The following is a 20298-nucleotide window of genomic DNA, read 5'->3' as shown; positions in this document are numbered from 1 at the left end:
TTCTCAAACTTAAGTGGAACCTTTTGTGTTCCAGTTTGAACCCATTACCCCTTGTCCTATCATTGGTTGTCACTGAGAAGAGCCTGGCTCCATCCTCCTGACACTCACTCACCCTTTATATATCTGTAAACATGAATGAGGTCACCCCTCAGTCTCCTCTTGTCCAGCTCCAGAGCCCCAGCTCCCTCAGCCTTTCCTCACACGGGAGATGCTCCACTCCCTTCAGCATCTTTGTTGCCCTGCGCTGGACTCTCTGCAGCAGTTCCCTGTCCTGCTGGAACTGAGGGGCCACAACTGGACACAATATTCCAGGTGTGGTCTCCCCAGGGCAGAGCAGAGGGGCAGAAGAACCTTTCTGACCTACTGACCACCCCCCTTCTAATACACCCCAGGTACCATTGGCCTTCCTGGCCACAAGGGCACAGTGCTGGCTCATGGTCATCACAGTGCTGGCTCATGGTCAATCAGGCGGCATGCACAGTATTAAAAACTAAGAAAAGAGCTTAAAATTAAAAAGAAGCCACATTAATAATTAGTTGCTTCTTCAGAAAGCTTTGTTGGGCTAAAAAAAAAAAAAGGAGGTTAAAAAAAGAACTTTGTTTTTTCTCTGCTGTACTAAAAATGGCATGTTTTGTTTGGTCATGGAATAAATAGTGCTCAAATGTGAAAAGAATTGAACCAGAGTTTGAATGGAATCCATATAAATTTTAAGACATGGTTTCTTCAGGGCCAAAAGGAAAGAGTTGTTTACTCTGAAAACTTCATAGGAAAATATAAATGGAGTCAAGTGATCTATGAAACTTTGGGAGAGTTCAGTCTCCTGAGGTAACAAGATGAAAAGTAAATTGTTTTATTATTGCTGATCGGAAATCACAACAGCCAAAAAGATCATTAACAGCTCAGGACCAGAGAGCACCGAGGGTTTAAAAATAGAAACGTATCTGTGCCTTGACTTGAGACTTATTCATCCTTTAGCTATTTAAGACCACAAAATATTTGTAAGACAGTATCTTAGAAACACAGTGACATGGAAATCCAGAAGATTCAGATTTGTACTGGCAAGGCAATAGGGCGGGTATCATTTCCTCCTCAGATGCACCAACTCAAGTTGGGTCTTTGCCACAAACTTTGGGTAGCAAAAAGCAAATAGTGTATTTTAGCAATGGTTCAAAAATGGTCTGTGCAGCCACTGCCAGCTGTGAGCTTTCCTACTGCCTGCATTTGTTCTTGGACTAAGTTAAGCCAGTGTAATGATTTTCCTGTTTAATGCATTGATACATTAGGTTTGGGCTTTTTTTTTTCCCTCTTTGATCAGAGCGGGGCTGGGAAATGGGGTCGAATGCACATTGTGGAGATACTGTCAAATCAATACAGAATCCAGGTGTAATTGTACAAATACAACTATTGCTGTTTTCCATCCATCACACCTGGCCCATAGGGTCCCATTGAGCTATCCTTCAGTTATTTCTTGGTCACATCCAGATCCCTGCCTCTCTGTGTTAACTTCCCCCCACTCTTAACCCCCTTTTCCAGTGAATCCTTATTAGCATGTTCCTGCCTCAGATTTGCTATTGGTAAAAACAAAACTTGTTTCTACTTGCACCACAAATACGAAAAAATCCCTTTCATCAAAAGTACAAGCACAGTGCAAATGTCTTTTTGGAAGGCATTATCTTATATCGAGTGAGCTCGTATGACTATTTTGTCTTTAAGAACTGAAAAAAACAAGTTACAGACTAGGCAGTGATTTACCTGCTTCTGGTTTTCATATCCATTATGTTGGAACAGAATTCCCGCCTTTTATCTGAATTTCATTAATTAGAACATTAACATTTTCTGGTTAGAAAAGGGGAATCGATAGGAAGCTTCTCACAGAAAAGTTAAATGGGAGCAGGAGAAAAACTGGAAATGGCACATCAGGTTGTGCTTGTATAGGTTGTACATCAGGTTGTACAAGCACATCAGGTTGTGCTTGTACAGGTCCCGCAAGGCAACAGGTCCCACTTGTCCCGGTGACAGACACATCTTAGGTGGGATTTAATCCCAAAGTGGGTGTCTAAAGCAGTTAGAACACAAGATTTACCTTCAGCGCTGTTGGGAAGACAACTATAAATGAAGCCACCAAGACCTGCGAGTGGATCTCTGTTCTGGCCTCTGGGCACACAAGGAACACTGGAAGGGGCATCATGGGTCCAGTTTTAAGCCAACTGTAACACAAATTACTCTTATTTCTCAAATCCGACAGTACTCGAGGTTGCACACTCAGAGCACAAGAAGGGTTGGGAACAGAACCTGTCCCACAGGAGAAACTCTTGCATATTTACATTTATTTCAAATAAGTGTTCAAAGAAAAAAAATAAAACAACACCAAAAAACCCCAAGGAACTAAACCAGATTTAGTATATATTTGCTTTTCTTAAAAAATGATTCCATGAAAGTTTTATACTTATCTAAGTAGTAATACAGCTTTTTTATATACAAAATTCCATTTCAAACAATTTACTGTACAAAAGAAAGTATAAGCAACTGTTACTATTTAATGATTTCAGCAAATAATGAAAAATTCTGATAAGTATGTGTTCAGGATATAGTTCTACCATTTACAGGAATGTCAGTATTAAGTTGGGAATACTTTTGGATAAGTATTTACAGCTGAAATTGCCTTCGAGGAAGATTTCTCTTCAGCATAGGTAGTTGATGCTTGGCTTTCTTCTGGATCTTTTGGGCTACCGAGGAATGAGAGGAAGAAGCTTTTTCAACAAGATGTATGAGCAGAATTCTGCTTGATTTATTCCCACTCAGTGGGCCTGAGCTGGTAAACACGACCAGGGATGATGCTTCTTGCATGAATAAACCAGGCAGAATTTGGCCCTGCAGTAATAAGCTATCATAAGTTACAAATTTAAAAAATAGTGACATTCCTGCAAGTCAAAATACAACAGAAACAAGAGTTAACAAAATATAAGCCCTTTATTAATAAAAATCTTTGGTTGAATCAATACTTTAAATAAGCTTCAAGAATATTTGGTTAATACCATTTTCCTTCTCCCACATAATTTCTTTTCTGGTACCTTCTTTGGACAGACTCCAGAAAAATATCAAGTTTATCACATACTTTAAAACAAATAAATATATCAAAAGCTAAATATCGCATTTTTCTTTAAAGTTCTAGCATTAATCTTTAAATTAGTTTGGCAAAGAAAATAAGAAAAGGAAAAAAGAAATAACTAACTTCTCTTGAAAATAGTCTTTTGACGTTTGGTTTTGTAACAAACCATACAGTAGTTAGACTTTAAAGAAATCTTTCCTTTTTCTTTTATTTTATTTTCAGTTTTATATTCGTAATGCAAGTGCCATGGACGAGACAAAGCAAGAAAAGAAATGAGGTTAATTGCACCAATATTATTTGGAAGTGCAGTTTATCGTTTGACAAAGCAAAACTAAAATGTACTATGCTCAAAAAGAGTTGAACTGATCAGGATTTCGCTAAGCATCGTAAGGAAGGATTGGAGACTTATTACTTTAAGGAAGCTCAAAATATAGAGGATTTTAAGACGAAAGTCCTGTAACTAACTGAGGGTCTGGTCCTGTAGCCCCAGTGCAGGCAACATTTCTATTGAAGACAGTAAGTGGGACTTTTTGATTTACTCCTCCGGCACAACCTCTGGGCGATGCCGTTCTCTGGCTGTGCAAAACGGGCGCAGATCCCCATCTCCTGCAGGGATCGAGGGCTACAGAGAGAAAATTGGTTAAGAAAGGGATGCACTAAAACAATGGGGGGGAATAAAGGGAATTTCCTCAGCAACAACCGTGTCTGAGCTCTAGGCAGGGCGGTGCGAGTCACGGCAGCTCTACGTGTGCTCGGTAACTCAGGGCATTTAACAAAACGCTCCGGGATCGTCGACCTGCAGGGAGGATCTCCAAAAATTGTGCTGCTGCTGCGTGGCCGCGAGTGTTTGAGACGCTGGGATCCAACTCAAACGCTCAAATGCAGCTTGGGGCACTGAGGTAGCTTCATCCACATCAGTTGTGGATGCCACCAGTGCCCCACTGACATGTATGATGCCAGAGCTGAGCAGGAGCTCGTTTTAGACCTGCAGGTTCAAACATGGATCTGCCAGCAGAGCTAAAGCCTGTCTTGGAAAGCAAGGCAGCCTGGTGGGCTTTACGTGGCTTCTCTCCTGCCAAAAGGAATCCTGGGGCACAGTCTAAAGCTGATTTTGCATATATGTTATCTACGTACCCCATGGACCTTCAAACCTGGGGTTTCAAATATATTTTAAATTAGTAGTATTATTATTACTTAAAATTTACCTTTATTTAGTTAGTTAATTAACAGGCTAAAGGTCAAATTCTCAGAGAATATCTCTATCAAGGTGTACTAAGTACCTGCATTTATTAATGCACACCAACGTCAATAGTGTTATCTGTCAACAAAATATAAAAATTCCCTGCATTACTGCTTGTGCAAAAGAAGAAACAACATTATCAGAAATAGAACGTGGTCCTCCATGTTTGTAAGAAGAGCATTTCTTACAAAGATGGGAGCAGAACGGCAGCGACATCCTTCAACATGCACCAGGTTGTCCATGAATCGAGTCCTGCCCTTGACGCGATGGCTTGTGTATCAGTGGAATGCCCCGACATACGCAACGCCTTCCTCTTCTATATGTCGAGAGGATACGAGTGGCAAGAGGACAAGCTCCCGCTGTGGCTCCTGGAGAGTCTGGGGCTGTGATTGTTACAGTTTTCACCTTTTTTATTGCCCTTCTCTTTCCAGGTTTCTAGCATCTGCTGCTTCCCTTGCTCTTCTCTCATGAAGACCTCCACCATGAGAACCTTCTCCTTATGAATCTGTTGACTAATGTCCTTGGGAATGTCTGGGATAATCCAGTCAACAAATTCACTCATAAACATGACCAAGTTCTGAAAATGAAATGGTGAGAAAATGTCAGCAAGGTCAAATGAGAGAATGACCTTAGGAGAAGGGGCCATTTTTGGTGTACTTGGGAAAGAAGAATGAAGAAAGGACAATATTGTTGGGCTCAAGCATGTGTTGCCAGCCTGATACTGAACCAAACCTACTGCAACTTCATGCTTGAAGTAGAGAAAGATGTCAGGCACAGATGATTTATGTTTTATGATTTATGATTTATGTACAAATATTGTCACAGACATGTAGAAATCGAAAGGAAATACTGCCATTGGTACACGGTTTAAGAGCTTTATATCAGAAAGACAAAAGCAAATAGCAAGATGTAAAATGAAGAAAGTTGGTGAAATACATTCCGACTGAAAAACCTTGATTCAATGAAAGGGAAGACTTTCACAGAAAGGTACACATTTTGACCAAAGGGAAAAGAAAAAGGAATAAGAGTCTTGAAACAAGTTGTTCAGATAAGGCAGACTGAAAACACTCGTGTCACATCACCAGAATCACTCTTGTGATCAAATAATGTCATTTAGTGAAAAATCGCAAGATTTTTGCCTTCTTGTTCAGATGCGAATTCAACTGGGAAAATTTTGGAAATTTCCTTTCTTGGCTCCGTCTAGAAATGATTTTGGATTAAATTTATGCTGCTTTCTTGCATTTATGTCCTACTGGAGAAATTGGTGGGACCTATTTAGCAGCAGCCTTGTGCTTTGCTGCTCACTAAGGTCATTTAGTTGCTTCTGCATCAAACCCATTCAGGGAATCCCTGGGGCTGAATTTTTCCACTGGGGATATTTCTGCTCCTGGCTGCTGGGAGGAAGAGGATGAATGAGGATGGGAAATTTTATTTGCTTCTCCATGGAAAAAAATGAGAAAGAAGATATTTTCTATTTCCTATAAAAAGTGCCAGCAGTATAACCTACCTGGAAAACTATCACAAACGCTAATCTTGCTGCTAGGACAGCCCAGAAATCCTTTGAAATGTCATACTTATTTTCGGACCAGGGGGGTTCTCGATAATCTTTGTATCTGCAAAACAAGACTCCGTAAATCAGCAATGTCATTCAGATATTTTAGCACAACGCGGAATTAATATCAAAGGGTTGAACAATAAGTCAAACCATCTAAAAGCAAGTTCAGTAGTACAGTGTGATGCTGTCTTAACCTCTCAGAAACAAGACACAAGACTTCCCACAGCCTTCAGGTTTCACTCAAAATTAAAGGTCTTCAATCTTAATAGCCTCCGATTAGTACAAATATCAATTCTGCACAAAAAGAGTAAGCTACACAGCTCAGATAAATTACTTTAAGACTAACAAAAAAATTATATATTTTTCAGAGTAATTTTACAGACAAAAATACTAATCTCAGATCTATAGAGTGTGTTATACTACGTGACATTCTCCTTGTTCATAAAGATCACAGCTAAATTTTGCCATAAAAATAGGAGAGAATTTTGCCTTAGCTGTGGTTTACAGAAAAGCTATGAACTAATCAACAATAAAGAAAGAAAAACACATTAAATTTAAAATCACAGCATCCTGTCAACATTTTGAAAGAATTAGGGCTCCATATTTTCAAATGTTTTAAAAATCCCCTGAATACAGTCTTAAGATCCAGGGCAGATAAGGATGCTGTTACTCTCATCAGGAATTGCTATAGAAACTGGACCAAAAAAAGAGAGGTGTACTCTGAAGTCTTGGTCATTATAGCAATAACATGTGGTACAACAACATGACATCAAAGTAACATCATTTTGTTCCCTTAAAGCATCATTGTGCTGTTTATCATTATTTACCTACTTACCTGAAAAAGGGAATACATAAAAAGAAAAATCTTTACACGCACAAACACTGAATTTAGCAATGCTTACCCTGTTTCTCCAAAAATAAGACCTACCCTGAAAATAAGCCCTAGCTTGATTTTTCAGGATTTTTGAGGATGCTCAAAATAGAAACCCTATTTCAAAAATAAGCTCTATTTACAGTTCATAAAAAAAAAAAGTCAATTTAAATAATGTCCAGGCATCTATATGTGTAAAGAAGTAAAATTAGTTCACAATAGAATGTATTTGAATAAATGTTGAATTTTATTCATGAATATCAATAAAAGTGGATTGTCATACATGGAAAAAGGAAACAGAGTCATAAGAAATTCATGATGGAATTCAGGGTTTGGAAGGTTATGATGTTGTTCCAGAATGTGATGACATTACTAGATATGAATAAATGTTGATTTTTTGTTCAAGAATAAACATAATTTTTGTTCATGGAAAAATAAGACATCCCCTGAAAATAAGCCCTAATGCATCTTTTGGAGCAGAAATTAATATAAGACCCTGTCTTATTTTCAGGGAAACAGGGTATCTCTGTTTCCCCAAATAAGCAGTAGTGCATACTCAGGTGTTGTGGTTGTTTAATATGTAAGCCAAAACATTCAAGGTAATGGATCCATCTGATATAAAAGGTTACCAAGGTGTTAAAAAGGTACTGAAAATACAAAGGACCTTCCCCAGGAATGTAAAAAACCATCCCATTTTTAGTCAAGCTGTGAAAATACTTAAAATAAGTTATCATTCAAGAGAGTACCTGCATATCTGAACCTCGTAGCCGAGATCCATGGGGTCGTTTGGAGCTGTTCCTGCTTGAAAATCGCTGACATTAAAAGAGGATAGTGTATGGTTGACGAAGCCATGCATGGTGCCATTCTCACTGTACATATACAGGTACACGAGGCGTGGAATGAAGTCGGATGTGAATGAGATCACAAATGCCTAAGCCACAAGAGTAAAGAGTGAGCACAATATTCAGGCAGGGCTGCAGTTAATCATATGCTCGAGTACGTCTTGCCCAAACAACTCGCACAGCTCAGGGACTGCTTCAGAAAATAAGGGACGGAGCCCTAAAAATCATAGAATTGGTTGGAAAAGACCTTTAAGTTCATCGAGTCCAACCATTAACCCAACGCTGCAAAGTCCACCACTAAACCACGTCCCCAAGCGCCACTTCTACGCATCATTTAAACCCCTCCAGGGATGGTGACCCAACCGCTTCCCTCACTGCTGCAACAAGGTGGTATTTACTGCTTACTCCCCCGAGTTGCAGGTTCTCGGACGGAGTAGTTCCACGCTGAGATTTCTACATGGGCAATGACTTGAAATTCCCAGAGGATGAAGCAGCCGTAGCCCCCAGCGCCAGAGGAACGGAAACCGCGGCGCCATTTCCCCGTCCCCCGGTCACATCTTGTCCCTGGTGCATTGTATAAGGTCCAGTTGATGGATTTCCAAGTACTTTTGTTCTGCAACCCAGTGACAGCGAATTGACTCCTTACATTCTCATGGCATTGCAGAAGGCCATTAATTGTGTGTGGTTTTTAACTCCATCAAGATAACAGGACGAGCAGACCGAGCCAAGTTTTATTTTTATGGTCAGAAAAGTCGCATTTTATTTTGCTATTTAAAAAGGTTTTCTAAAAATACCAGACAGAAAATGCAAGACAGCCAATTCGGCTGCGTTCTTCACAACTATAGCCTTTCTCATTTATCATTATTATGAAACATTCTCACTGGCATAAAGCTCATGTACATGTGGAACAAACACAGTACAACATGTTTTACTTATTTTATGACAAAGAGGGGCAGTACATAGATCAAAGATGGGAAAATAACACTGGGTAATGATGAAGAGAGAGACTACGTGGAAGAGAAAAAAAACAGAGAAATTATTTCCAAAGGAAAAGAGGAGAAATGGTAAAGACAAATTAAGGCAGCATAGCAAATAACCAAAAGAATGGTTTGGCCTTAGCACAATAAACACCTGTGGGCAAAGCAAAGGGGGTTCCAGGCTGGACAATAGTGAGAAAATGAAAGGTCCATGGACATGTGGCTGTGAGTCCTGCACAGCCAATATTTTGCATTGCAAACATGTTTTCAGCTTTTTCTTTTCATCTTTCCCCAGGCGGGGTGCAATGAAGATGATCATTGTGGATTTCTATTCATGTAGAATATAAGTACAGAAATGAATATATTATTCAGGTGTGCTAAGGGCTGGGATGTTCACTGTTGAAGCAAGCAAAAATATTTCCATAGATTTTCAGAGCAATGCAGTTCAGAGAGACCAGATTTTCAATGGAGGGACACTGTGCTCCGATGAGTTGAACTAATTCATACCCAGTTGACTAAAAGACCCTAAATAGGTTTTAGCACTGAAATTAAAAGATCAATCATCTTAGTTATAGTATTGCAAAAGAGCAAAAATAAGCAGCTATGGTCTTATTTGTTTGAAGGCCAAAACCGCTTTATGAAAACATTCTGATAAAAAACTGCAATAGCTCCTTAATATTTTATATTCTTGCTACTACTACAACTTTAAAATAAACTCTGTGTCCGACTCTCTAGTATTTCAGAAAATTTCTAAATCATACACTTTCACTTGATTAAGGGATTTATGCTGAAATAAAACTAATGGAGCAGAATGGGAAAGCCAGCCTACTGAATTAAAATATTATTTATGCTGAATTACTTACATTTATTATGACAGCAAGCTTTCCAATGCCTCTGAGGATATTATACCAGATTCCTAAGGAGGGAGACAACCATGTAAATGCTGTTTCAGTCATTAAAATTAGATAAATTACATTTTTATTTAACAGTGTTAGGATCACTTATGACTGTGCTAAACTAGATTTGTATTTTAAATAAAAAAGAATGAATTATAAGAGATTAATTTAATGACCTGTAAGCAAAGAGCACCCAATTCTGTCTTCCAAAGCTATGTTTAGGCACCTTTTTTGTTTTGTTTTGTTTAAACTAAAAGCTTATTTGAGGAAGAGGAAGGCAAATGTGAGACAGAGGAATGCTGGTATAGGTAGAAAAGAACAACATCATGAAATTTCATTGAAATTTCTCAAATGCTTGAAGAGAATAAGCTACAGATAAGGTGCTGGAACCTCCACACACACGGTGCAGAACACACTGGCCTACCAGCTTGAAGGATCTACCTGAATCTGTTTCTACACCTTCTCATCACTATTTATCCCATCTCAGTTTCAAGAAAGCAAAGCTCCAGTGGAGCCACTCGATGGGACTTTTCCATTTGTGTCTGGAAACCATATAGATGGGGGTTTCCTCAGTGCGGACTCCGTGCATATAAAATGTAATGCAAATGAACCCTGTACTGATTTGGGTTCAACCCCTCTGGATTTAGGCTGAGGATGATGCACCAAGTCCCACAGCTCTGCCCCTTCCACGTCTCCACATCCCATTCCCCAGGGAAGGGCTTCTCTGAAGTCTACACAAAGTGATTTCTCCTTGTTTGAAGTACTCAAACCGCAAGATTCAGTCTTGATGGTAAAATCCAGGTCTGCTACCAGATCCGTATAGTTACAGCCCTGAGGAGCCCCTCTCCTAGTCTGGGTATGAAGAGGAAGGAAGATGTAGGAGGCTTTACACAGGATGACATGCCTGGAAGAATCCTGCAGCCTAGCCAAATGCTTTGCTTGCCAACTAACTCATCCTTCAAATGGCTTTGGTCTTCTGGCACAGCATACACTGAACTGACCTTCAGGAGAAGATGTTACAGCACCCATGGAAGCAGAGACAGAGCTCTGCTTGGTGCCAGTGGTTACCCACTGCCCTTGGCAGCTGGGACCTTCTCCCTTCACTGATTGTGCTGGCACCTGCCCTAAAAACTTGTCCGCATTGTGACCATCTCACAGTCTCTGCCTTCAGGGTGTCTTTGAAAGAAGTGGGGTTCTTTCACTCACCGACAGTGGGGTTGAATTGCAATAAATTGCAATTAACAGCGTCTAAAAACTAAAAAAACACCACCACCTCCCCCATCAACATCTCTACCAGCAACCTTAGTCCACGGCATCAAATGAACCAGCCACAAACCACCCCAAAAGCAATGTCGCGGGAAAGGCAACAGCGTGACACAACACAATGTGTCCTTCAACTCCAGGATGATCCTGGGGCACAAGGATGAGCCTAAGGAAAACTCCGCTTGCACAATACTAGAAGGAACACTGAGCTTGGGAACGGATTGGAAACTTCTCCGCTCTTGCTGACTGGTGCTATAATACAAACAATTATTTTAACGACCTTTTTACTCATAAGTAACCAACATCTGGGAGAAGCAGCTTCTTCATTACAAACCCCCACTGCTCTGCTGTCACCGTAGAACCGCAGAGTCCAGTCCCAGCAGCTTTCAAGCTTCACCCTTTTGACATTCATGCTGAGTAGGGATGAAGTGACACATTTACCCACAGGCTTTGGAGTCTCCTCGCATTCCCAAGTGTATTTCTCCAGCCCAGTTTCCACAAGAAAACTGCATTGCTAGGAAGGACTATTGATGTGCAGAACCACGTGAAATATTTCACTATTATATTGATCATTTTGGTTTGAAAAGTGATATTGTTTACTTGATAAAATATTAATCTAATCTTTCTATTTTAAAGTAAAGCCTCGATAAGGTATGACAGTTCACAGTTAAGCCACAGTCTAATGTTTTGAATTTTCCTATAAATGTCTTCCTGTTAATGAAGCTAACTCAGCATAATAATATCCTGCCATCAATTCGGGAATAAACAAACAAGGATAACAATAGCAATGCGCACTTACCTATATCCTTTGCTCTGACTGCTACCGGTCTCCTCAGCTCAGTAACAAATTTTTTTGCATCTAGACGGATTTCAATGATGTTGTTCAACAACGCAAACAGAGGTGCCAGCGGGAAGGATGCAACAAACAAAGTTACAAACCCAAACTGAATAACTGAAAAGAAAAAAAAAAAAGAAATTCAATAGCTGTGGGCAGTATTTATTGAACACAATGCAGCATCACATCAGTGCCATCCCCCCAAATTCTATCAAGAATTCTAATATGTGCTGGGAGACTAAATCTCATTTTCTGTGTCAGGAATGGTTTGCCTGACTGCTGCTCCATTTGTGCATCAAAGGGCCAGTTGCCCCTCTTGCAAAAGGCAAAGCAAAGTCACTGGAAGGATGGGGAAGCTCCTAAACCAATTTTGCCATGGGCAAGGCTGGCACAGGAGCGATCGGAAGGAGGATTACAGCAGCAACAGTGTTAGTTCTACATAAACTCACCATGCTCCACACAGCAGGATTTTAGCCCTCACTAATCCCCCTGGAAGCTTTCTCTTCTGAAGTATAAAACTTAGAGGCTTCAAAAACAACAGGACTGATTCTCCGCCTTTAACGTGAATAACTTGTTACCTACAACCAGGGATCAGATTTGCTTTTGTTTGGTGAGGACATCACATCGATGTGATACTCATCATGCTCCTGTTAGAGCCTCATCTTCCTTTTCATCTGTAACTTCCAGATGCTGATCTCAGGAACGGCACCTTTTCTTATTTTTAGGAACTGACAGCATGACCTTGTAGTTTGTACCATTAAATGTCAATCTGTTTCAACTACTCTGAACATCAAGGCCATCAGATATTCTAATTCGCTTCTGCATTTACTGCACACACTAATTTTTGGTATTAGTATACATTATTAACCATTTTTACCTAGTCTTTCCTCTAAATACTAAATAGAGTTGCTTTTTTAAAGACGGATCCTTCAGGAATGACTGATACTATGTAGAACAGTCCTCAGCCTTTCCAATATTGAAAGTAAAAGAAATGCAGCTGTACAGCTGCAGCAATGGAGAGCTGATACCCAGTGCCTAAATTCCATATAACTCAACATAATACATTCCTTAAAAACAAAACAAAACAAAATGTGATCTGTCAAGTCCAACCTGGTCTACAAGCATATGTATCTATAAGAAGATCTAGTCTGCATTTCAGGAAAAAAACCAATCTGGTGCGAGAACACACAATGGATATTGTAACATCTGAATTAATCATTTGCATTTGAAACCTGACAGTGACATGTCACATGGGCTTGAAAGAAAATATCTAAAATATAATAGTCAAGTGAGGGCTTGTGAACAGCAGAGAGCACAATTCATCCCTGAAGGAGCCAGTGGTTGGCTCAAATATGCTACAGTCCAAGACTATACACTTTAATTACTAAGTTATGCCTCATCTCCACTGTCCACTGAACCTACAGTTCAAAAATCTCAGCTCTCCATCCCAATTAGTCAGAATATTTATGGTTTAAAATGCCTTCTTTCCACCTCACTCACTCATTTCCATATATTCAGGGGTGAGTCCAGCAAAAGGCTCCAGGTTATAGTCCACTTCATAACGCTGCTTTTTTTTCATGTGCTCTTCATGGTCTAATGAACGCCGACGCTTTAATTTCATGTATCGTATAAATTTCTTCATCTTCCTAGGGGAAATGGAAATGATTCCGTTAGCATCTCCATTTTTCAGTTATTTGACATTAACAGACACAAGAAGCTCCATACCTATTTTCATAAAAACTTTGCAAGAGCCACAATATGCTAAAAGTATCAGGGATCGGCATATACAGGTACTGAAACATGGTTATAATTGAATTGCACAGTCAGTATTGCAGCTCCTGCTGACCACTAGGAAAGCAATAGATTGCTCAATGATTTCCAAATATATCAGCATTGCGGGATGCAGTTGTATTTGCAATAGAGCACACATGGTTTTAAGTGCATAAATCTTGCAGGTAGCCTATGAACTACACACACGTCAAAGGGCAGTAGATACACAGTGTATGGCACAGATTGTAAAAATCACATATTAAAAAAAGAAAGAAGTCGCTACTCACGGGATGCCAATCTCAAATAAATTGTTCTGAATCAGCTGCTTGCCCAACATGATAATACTGAGCTGAATACACAATTCCATTAGGCAACCGCCTGGAGCACACTGGGGTGGACAGAGGAAACATCAGTCAGAATCGGCTGCATCTCTGTGGCAGGTGGTGATCAGAGGGTAAAAATGCAATTACCTCTTCCATTCGGAAAGAATGGAAAATGTAGACATAGTCTCCTGGACGTCCAACAAATCTAGGGCACAATGGGTAGAATTATAAACTTCATATGTATTTTATAATTTTAACATTTAATTCCTAAAGTCATTTATACCAGACATTCATGAGTGGAACCACCTAATGTTAGTCCTGAAAAAGGAAAGAATTATCTTTGGTTTGGTTTTAAAAAGTCCTATATAATGAGTAAACAACCCAGTAAAACTGCAAGTCGTGTGTCCCACAATATTACAGGCACATCTTGGCAGAAATTCTCTAGAATAATCCTCATTTCTGTTGCAATAGTCAGAATGTGCCCCACAGAGTATTTATTTTAGCTTTGTGCTTTCATGCTGGTTGCAAGAAGAGAAATGATACTTGCTGTGATATAAAATTGAGAGTGATTAATAGACAACAGTAAATAGCCTAATGGGGGATTGTATCTGACCATACAAAGTCATCTTAAAAAAATGGCTTTAATTAATTTGAAACAGCAAAGTGTCAGGTCCCTGCTCTATCCCATGAGGCCACAGAGTTTTTGGGTTAATACTGAGTTTTTAAACCATTTACTTTATCATCCAACTATGGCCTTAGCTCAGCAACAGCTCTCACAAGCAACAAGCTGAAACCCTTTCGCATCACTCACCGGCCTTTGAAGAAAGCGACGTAGAAAATGGGTGTGTAGGCATTGACAAATTTCAGCAGGAAAGCCTTAAAAATCAGCCGCTCTTCGAAATTCTTGTCAGTTTTTGGCACCTCTGGAACCAATGTGGAATGGATAAGAAACATTAAGGAATTCTCCTACCTGCAGCATTTTAAGATCTTGTATAAATGTGCACTTTGGAAAGCATCAGCTATACTCTAAACAAAGATAGATATAGATATATATATATCAATATGACCACACTGAGGTCACTGGTCACTCTGCTGAGCATCCCATTGTTCGGATGTGTTAAAATAATAATTCCAATTTCATTCTATATCTGGCTGACCTCCATGACAATCAATTGCAGATGGACAAGAACTTATCTGAAAAGATTTCTGGAGCCTTTGTCACTGATGCTTTTTGGAAATGACTCAAAAAAATTCTTTTTCTACTCAGCCATTTTGTATTTTTTGACATGTTTTATGACAAATAAAAAATGGCGGAAAATTAAAATTGTGATTTTGTGATATAGAAGAGTGAAGTTCAAGATTAGGTGTAGGACATTCTATTGTACTCCTGTTGTCCACAACTGGATTAGTGATTAGTATTACCCACTGCTGAAAGAAAAACTGTAAAAATAAAGCTGAATCCACATGTGCTTTGATATTTTTAAGTAGCTGGTTAGACCCTTAGCTACACGTTTGACCTTCCTGGGTTTGCTCTCCAGTTTGAAGTTGAACACCAAAGCCAGTCATTTGGTTCCTCCCATTTAAAATTGCTCTATAGCAAATAAGAGGATTTAAACCTACCGATCTGGGTTAACCACCTTGCGATGCAGCCGTACACTTCGTCCAGGATGATGATGACGACCAAATTGATAATGACGGCGGTGGCCGTGACGGTGACCCTGACGCTGGAGCGGCCCGAGGGGGTCGAACTGATTGCCAGCGCTGCCGCGGTCGAGATCCTGTAGATGATGACTCCGAACACGATGGCGAACGTCAGCCCGACCTGCCAGGAAGAACAGCACAGCCTCTTAGGAAACATTTAACCTTAAATACTTTCCTTGGGGACTTTGAAATGACCTTAAAAACGGGATCTCTGGGCCACATCCCAAGTCAACCCCAGTCTGCATTAAGGCTCCCGATTACTTTGATGAACCGTGGGAAAAGATCCTCTTTTACTAGTAATTAGATCATCACGTGAAAAAATAGTTATAATGACACCACTATCACCTGCAAAGGGCTTTTTTTAAAGGCACCTAAATGTAAATTACTTGCTTATTTAAAAAATATCAGTGGGCTTCCTTTCAGCCCTAACAGCAACAGCATATATACATGGTATTTACTTTATTATAAAAGAAAGCCAGGGCTGAAGCAGAGGGGAGTATTTCAGCTTAAATGTGCACACAAGCCTTCAAATACCCTACTCAGGCTCACTATGGTGTCATAATTCCAAAATGGAATTAAATCTGATTAAATCCACGCACTTGAAGGCAACATAAAGGCACACAAAATTTTATTCAACTTTTCATTGCTTAAATAGAGGAATAATTTTAAAATGTGATTCTTATAAGGTACCAATTCTTCAGCCGAGAAGATTAGATTTACTGCATTTCCGTTCTCCAAAACCACAAGTATTAAATACCAAACCAAAATCATAATCCTTATCCCCCCCCACAAAAACTGAACTGAGTTAGTCTGATGTATTCTACATTTGGAAAGGGCTTAAGCCTTTTTATCCATCTGCCAATCAGTTCCATGTCTTGAATTATTATTATTATTTCCTTTGAAATTTGTTTTAAAGGCTGATGCTTTATCAGCAAATGGAAAAAGGCTGTTCTCATCACTATGTTACTTTTTGCTCTAAATTACGTGGTCTGTTTGCAATCCTCCTGTTATATGGTACAGCCCCAAATTTGACTGGTTTATTAAAAATCCTTGTAATCAGGATTACAATTGGCCACATCATTTCTTTCAAAAAAGTTTGGTATAAAAATGAAGCTGTTCTTCCTGACTATTTTTTTAGAGGACTCTCTCTACTTTGTAAGTATTTTTCCATCAATGGTGGTTATAATTTCAATTTCTGTGCCCTCATTTTGCCCCTACCCTATTTAGTTATTCTCATTTCTTTACTGGAAAATGACAGCAAAGTAGAAATTTAAGCTTTTTAGAAGATTTTACATTATAAAACAATAAAACGCTTGAATTTTTTCACTGGGAAAAAGCCATTATAAACCGCATCAATCTGATAAAACCTGTCATGCTTTCACTAACATTTCCAACACTTTTGTTTTATACAATGACTTGGTAACATAAATTTCAAGTTTTGCTGGGTGATGCTTACCATGAAGATAATGCCAACGAAATTGGTTAAATAAGCTGGAAAACGATCCTTCCATGTCAGCTTTTCTTTATCTGTCTAAAATTTGGGGAGAAAAAGGGTAAATGTAATAAAGACGAAGTGTGTATTTTTGCATGTGACAAAAAAAAAGAGAGGGGGAGGGAAAAAGAAGGCTAGCAAATAATACACAACCAGTTAGAAGATGCAAAGACACAGTGTTTACAGTTACAATTCCACACAGGCAAATTGTTTACTCCGTATTGAGGTTCAAATTGGTCAAGCGCCTGCACTGCAAGTATAAATAAACCAGGTTTTTCTGTATACTTTTTGAAGAAAACACGCAAATAGCCTGTCATAAACCATGAAGGAAGAGCTCTCTTGCTGTTCAATGTTTTCTTTTGCTTTCCCTAGAAAAATTCTCCTTCTCCTCTCTTTCTCCAATTAACATTTGCAGCTTGGCAGTTGCACAACTGTGCACTGAAATATAGATTAAATATACTACTGAGTAACTCCAATGCACAGTTGACAGGGAAGATCTGTGTGAAAAGACTCAGAATTCCTTCAGTATGAGTGATTTTTGACTATAATACCTGACTATCCATGTGGTATTCAATGGACCACACCAACAGGAGTTGAGATGTGCACGTATAATAATTCTTTATAGGATACCTTAAATCCAATCAGCCACTGCCTGAATTTGGCCATGACAATGTCATTTAGAACACAGTCGCTCATCTAGAGTCTTAAACTTTGATGCCAGGAATTGTTTCTAAACACCAGAAAATAAACAACAAAAAGAACATTGCGGAAGATGACGCACGCATTATAACCAACATCAAAATATTACTCAAATTCTATTTTTATTCCATGCACGTTGTCTCAGGGAAGTGCAAGCAACTCTTTCAACACATGGCCCATGCTCCACTGCAGAACGTAACGTCAGGCTGGGATGGTAAATCTAAGATTAGCCATGCAGTGCCATTCCCAATGCATAGAAAGTGTCCCCAAAAGTGCTGAAGAAACAAGGGGAGAAGGGGGAAGAAACCCAGAACTGAATGTGAATATTAAACAAAGGTTCAACAGCCAAAACCAAATTGATTTGTGTCTTCCATAATTACTCATAATTTGAGTTTCTTCATAAGTTTGAATAAAAAGAACCAATTTCACCCCAGCCATGACTGTCTTAACTCTTTGTCTCCATTTGTTTGCTGTCTCTTCTGGAAAATATCGATGCTTCTGATGGCAGTCAAAGGAAACAAAAAAAGGATCGGGCAATAAAGAATTACAAAGCACTGCTAAATTAATCTATATCCTCTCCACGGACTCGGTGTACATAGCAGTTGAGCCACAAGTGAATGCTCTATTAGTTTGCTTAAGGCTTTGTGTTTCAGCTTTTGGTTAATAAAACACAACAACAACAAAAGACAAACTCTTTCCCCAAATCCTGGGGTAGATCAAGTGATGCTGCAAAGGATTTTCCTTTATTAATTTAGGATTGTGCCGTTCTTCTTTATGTCAAAGAATGTCAAAAAAGTTTTTCCCTTAAAAAAATTGTTTTAATTAGACTTCTCTTGAAAAAAAATATGAGCAATTTTAGCTTTAGATGTTTTTTCTTTAAGATTTCCAAGTTGTCTTACAACTGTTGAATTTGAACTTTAACACTCTAGATCCCAAGGAAAGATAATTACCGGGTCTTTCAGAAAAAACTCCTTTTCTCACGTTTCCCAAATTAGTAACATCCAAACTGAACACAACCCCAAAAAGTTATAAATAGCCTGTTAGAAAAACAAAACAAAACGAACACAAAAACCCCTCTCTTAATTGCTCAACTCTCATACTCCAATATTTGCAGGCCACCATTCATTAATTGTCCCTACAGTCTTCAGCATTTAAGATCTGAATTCCCAGTACACCCAAAAGTACGAAGAGTTGCAGGTTTTTAGGAGAATATGATAAAGTTTGTGTTCCAATGAAAGAGCAGCAACCCAAATTCCTTTTCTTCTGCAAGGGATTTTAAAGCAGTGCTGTAAGGAACTGCATGTGACACTGAACCTATTACATGCTGCATCCTATAGATTAATGGGAATATACCACCATCAGCTTTGTAGCATCTTTTAAGAGGGGCCAAACTTTAATCAAGTATAAGCAGGTGACAAAATCAGACACATTCAGTTTAACCCCTGTCCAATCTATATGTATGCTGTTTCTTAAAGCGTATTTAATGTTAACGTGGTTATTGCAGTTGTATTCCTGTAGATTTTTCCTAAAATTCCAATTTAGGGCATGGTTCCACACTCCTGTGCCACTGGCAACAGATACAGAAGAGGAAGTTATGTTTTTAAAAGGCAGAAAGTTATTGCCAAAGCTGGAATTTGGCAAGGAAATTGGCATTAGTACTCTTCATTAATGCTCTAGTAATATTTTTGTTTACAAAAAATGCCTAGCGAGACAGGGAACCTCTCCTGAGAGGTTTTAGGTACTTATACCAGCACAGAATAAGATGTTTTGTTACAGTTTTTGCAAACTTGACTCATTAGCCCAACAGGAGAGCCCCTTCAGTCAGGCTCAAATAGCTTCCCTAAGCCACGCTCCTATATCTGATTATTAAAATTAAAGACATTTCTAGACTTAACCAGGCCTGGTGCATTGACATACACTGAGTGTCCCATGTACTCTAGGACTGAAGACATCTGGAATTTAAACACAATGTGCAGTGACTATTTTTTACCTATTTCTTATTCTTGGGTCAGTGCCTGCTATAACAACCTCCTTTTAAAAAGCTTTTCATAAGTGAAAGAAATGGATATTTTTACCGTACCTCTTTATGTTTGTGTTCTTTTCGCAGTGATTTTTTTAAAACTTTAGCTTCATATTCTGCCCTTGGATGATCCTGTGAAATAAGTCATATTTAATTAAAACCAAAATTACTTATTTTCTGTATCAGCTACATATGAACTGTTTGCAGGGACCGATTTCCTGATCATTTCCAAGTTTTCTAACCGAATTCTAATTCACTTGGTATGTCATTTATGTCAATTGATAGTCGATTGTAATTTTTAAATGTATTAAATCCTGTATCATTTGCAGTTCTACAGCAGCAGATGTAGATTAAATTTAACACATAACCTGCAAACAGCGTGGTTCATACCATCAATCTTAATTGCTTCTTCTTTTGATTAATATTAGATTTTGCATGTCATTAACTGTCATTTCAGTGATCCTCAGCTCAGAAGGGAAACATTTATCTGCTGTCAGGATGCAAAATAATTGGCCTTGGAATCCCAGAAAATTGTCCTTTGGGGTTTTTTCCCCTAATCCTTTCTTGGACAGCATCCACTGATCACTCATGTGCATTGAAGGAGAGGGTGTAGGAAACACTCAGAAGTAAGAGACAGCCAAAAGATTCACGGATTCAGAATTCACAATAATTATATGTTCACAAGAGATTCAGAATTCACGATTA

At 38.9% G+C, this 20298-nt stretch overlaps 1 protein-coding gene across 1 annotated transcript in view; it reads right to left on the bottom strand.

Annotated features, from left to right (window-relative positions):
* Positions 1 to 4665: 4665 nt before the first annotated feature.
* ANO1 (anoctamin 1) overlaps positions 4666 to 20298 on the bottom strand; it is a gene marked incomplete at both ends in the record, with an annotated part of 76400 nt that continues 60767 nt past the window's right edge. Inside the window, 13 exons of the mRNA XM_080345297.1 lie at positions 4666 to 4926; positions 5857 to 5962; positions 7522 to 7706; positions 9458 to 9510; positions 11553 to 11705; positions 13089 to 13234; positions 13646 to 13746; positions 13829 to 13886; positions 14493 to 14604; positions 15302 to 15503; positions 16839 to 16913; positions 18024 to 18071; positions 19654 to 19725. Of these exons, the coding sequence (XP_080201423.1) occupies positions 4666 to 4926; positions 5857 to 5962; positions 7522 to 7706; positions 9458 to 9510; positions 11553 to 11705; positions 13089 to 13234; positions 13646 to 13746; positions 13829 to 13886; positions 14493 to 14604; positions 15302 to 15503; positions 16839 to 16913; positions 18024 to 18071; positions 19654 to 19725 (1572 nt within the window). The remainder of the gene's footprint in view (positions 4927 to 5856; positions 5963 to 7521; positions 7707 to 9457; positions 9511 to 11552; positions 11706 to 13088; positions 13235 to 13645; positions 13747 to 13828; positions 13887 to 14492; positions 14605 to 15301; positions 15504 to 16838; positions 16914 to 18023; positions 18072 to 19653; positions 19726 to 20298) is intronic.

Source organism: Nesoenas mayeri (genome assembly GCF_963082525.1).
Source record: "Nesoenas mayeri genome assembly, chromosome: 5".
NCBI classification, from domain to species: Eukaryota; Metazoa; Chordata; class Aves; order Columbiformes; family Columbidae; genus Nesoenas; species Nesoenas mayeri.
This window is presented reverse-complemented; position numbering and strand designations above follow the sequence as displayed.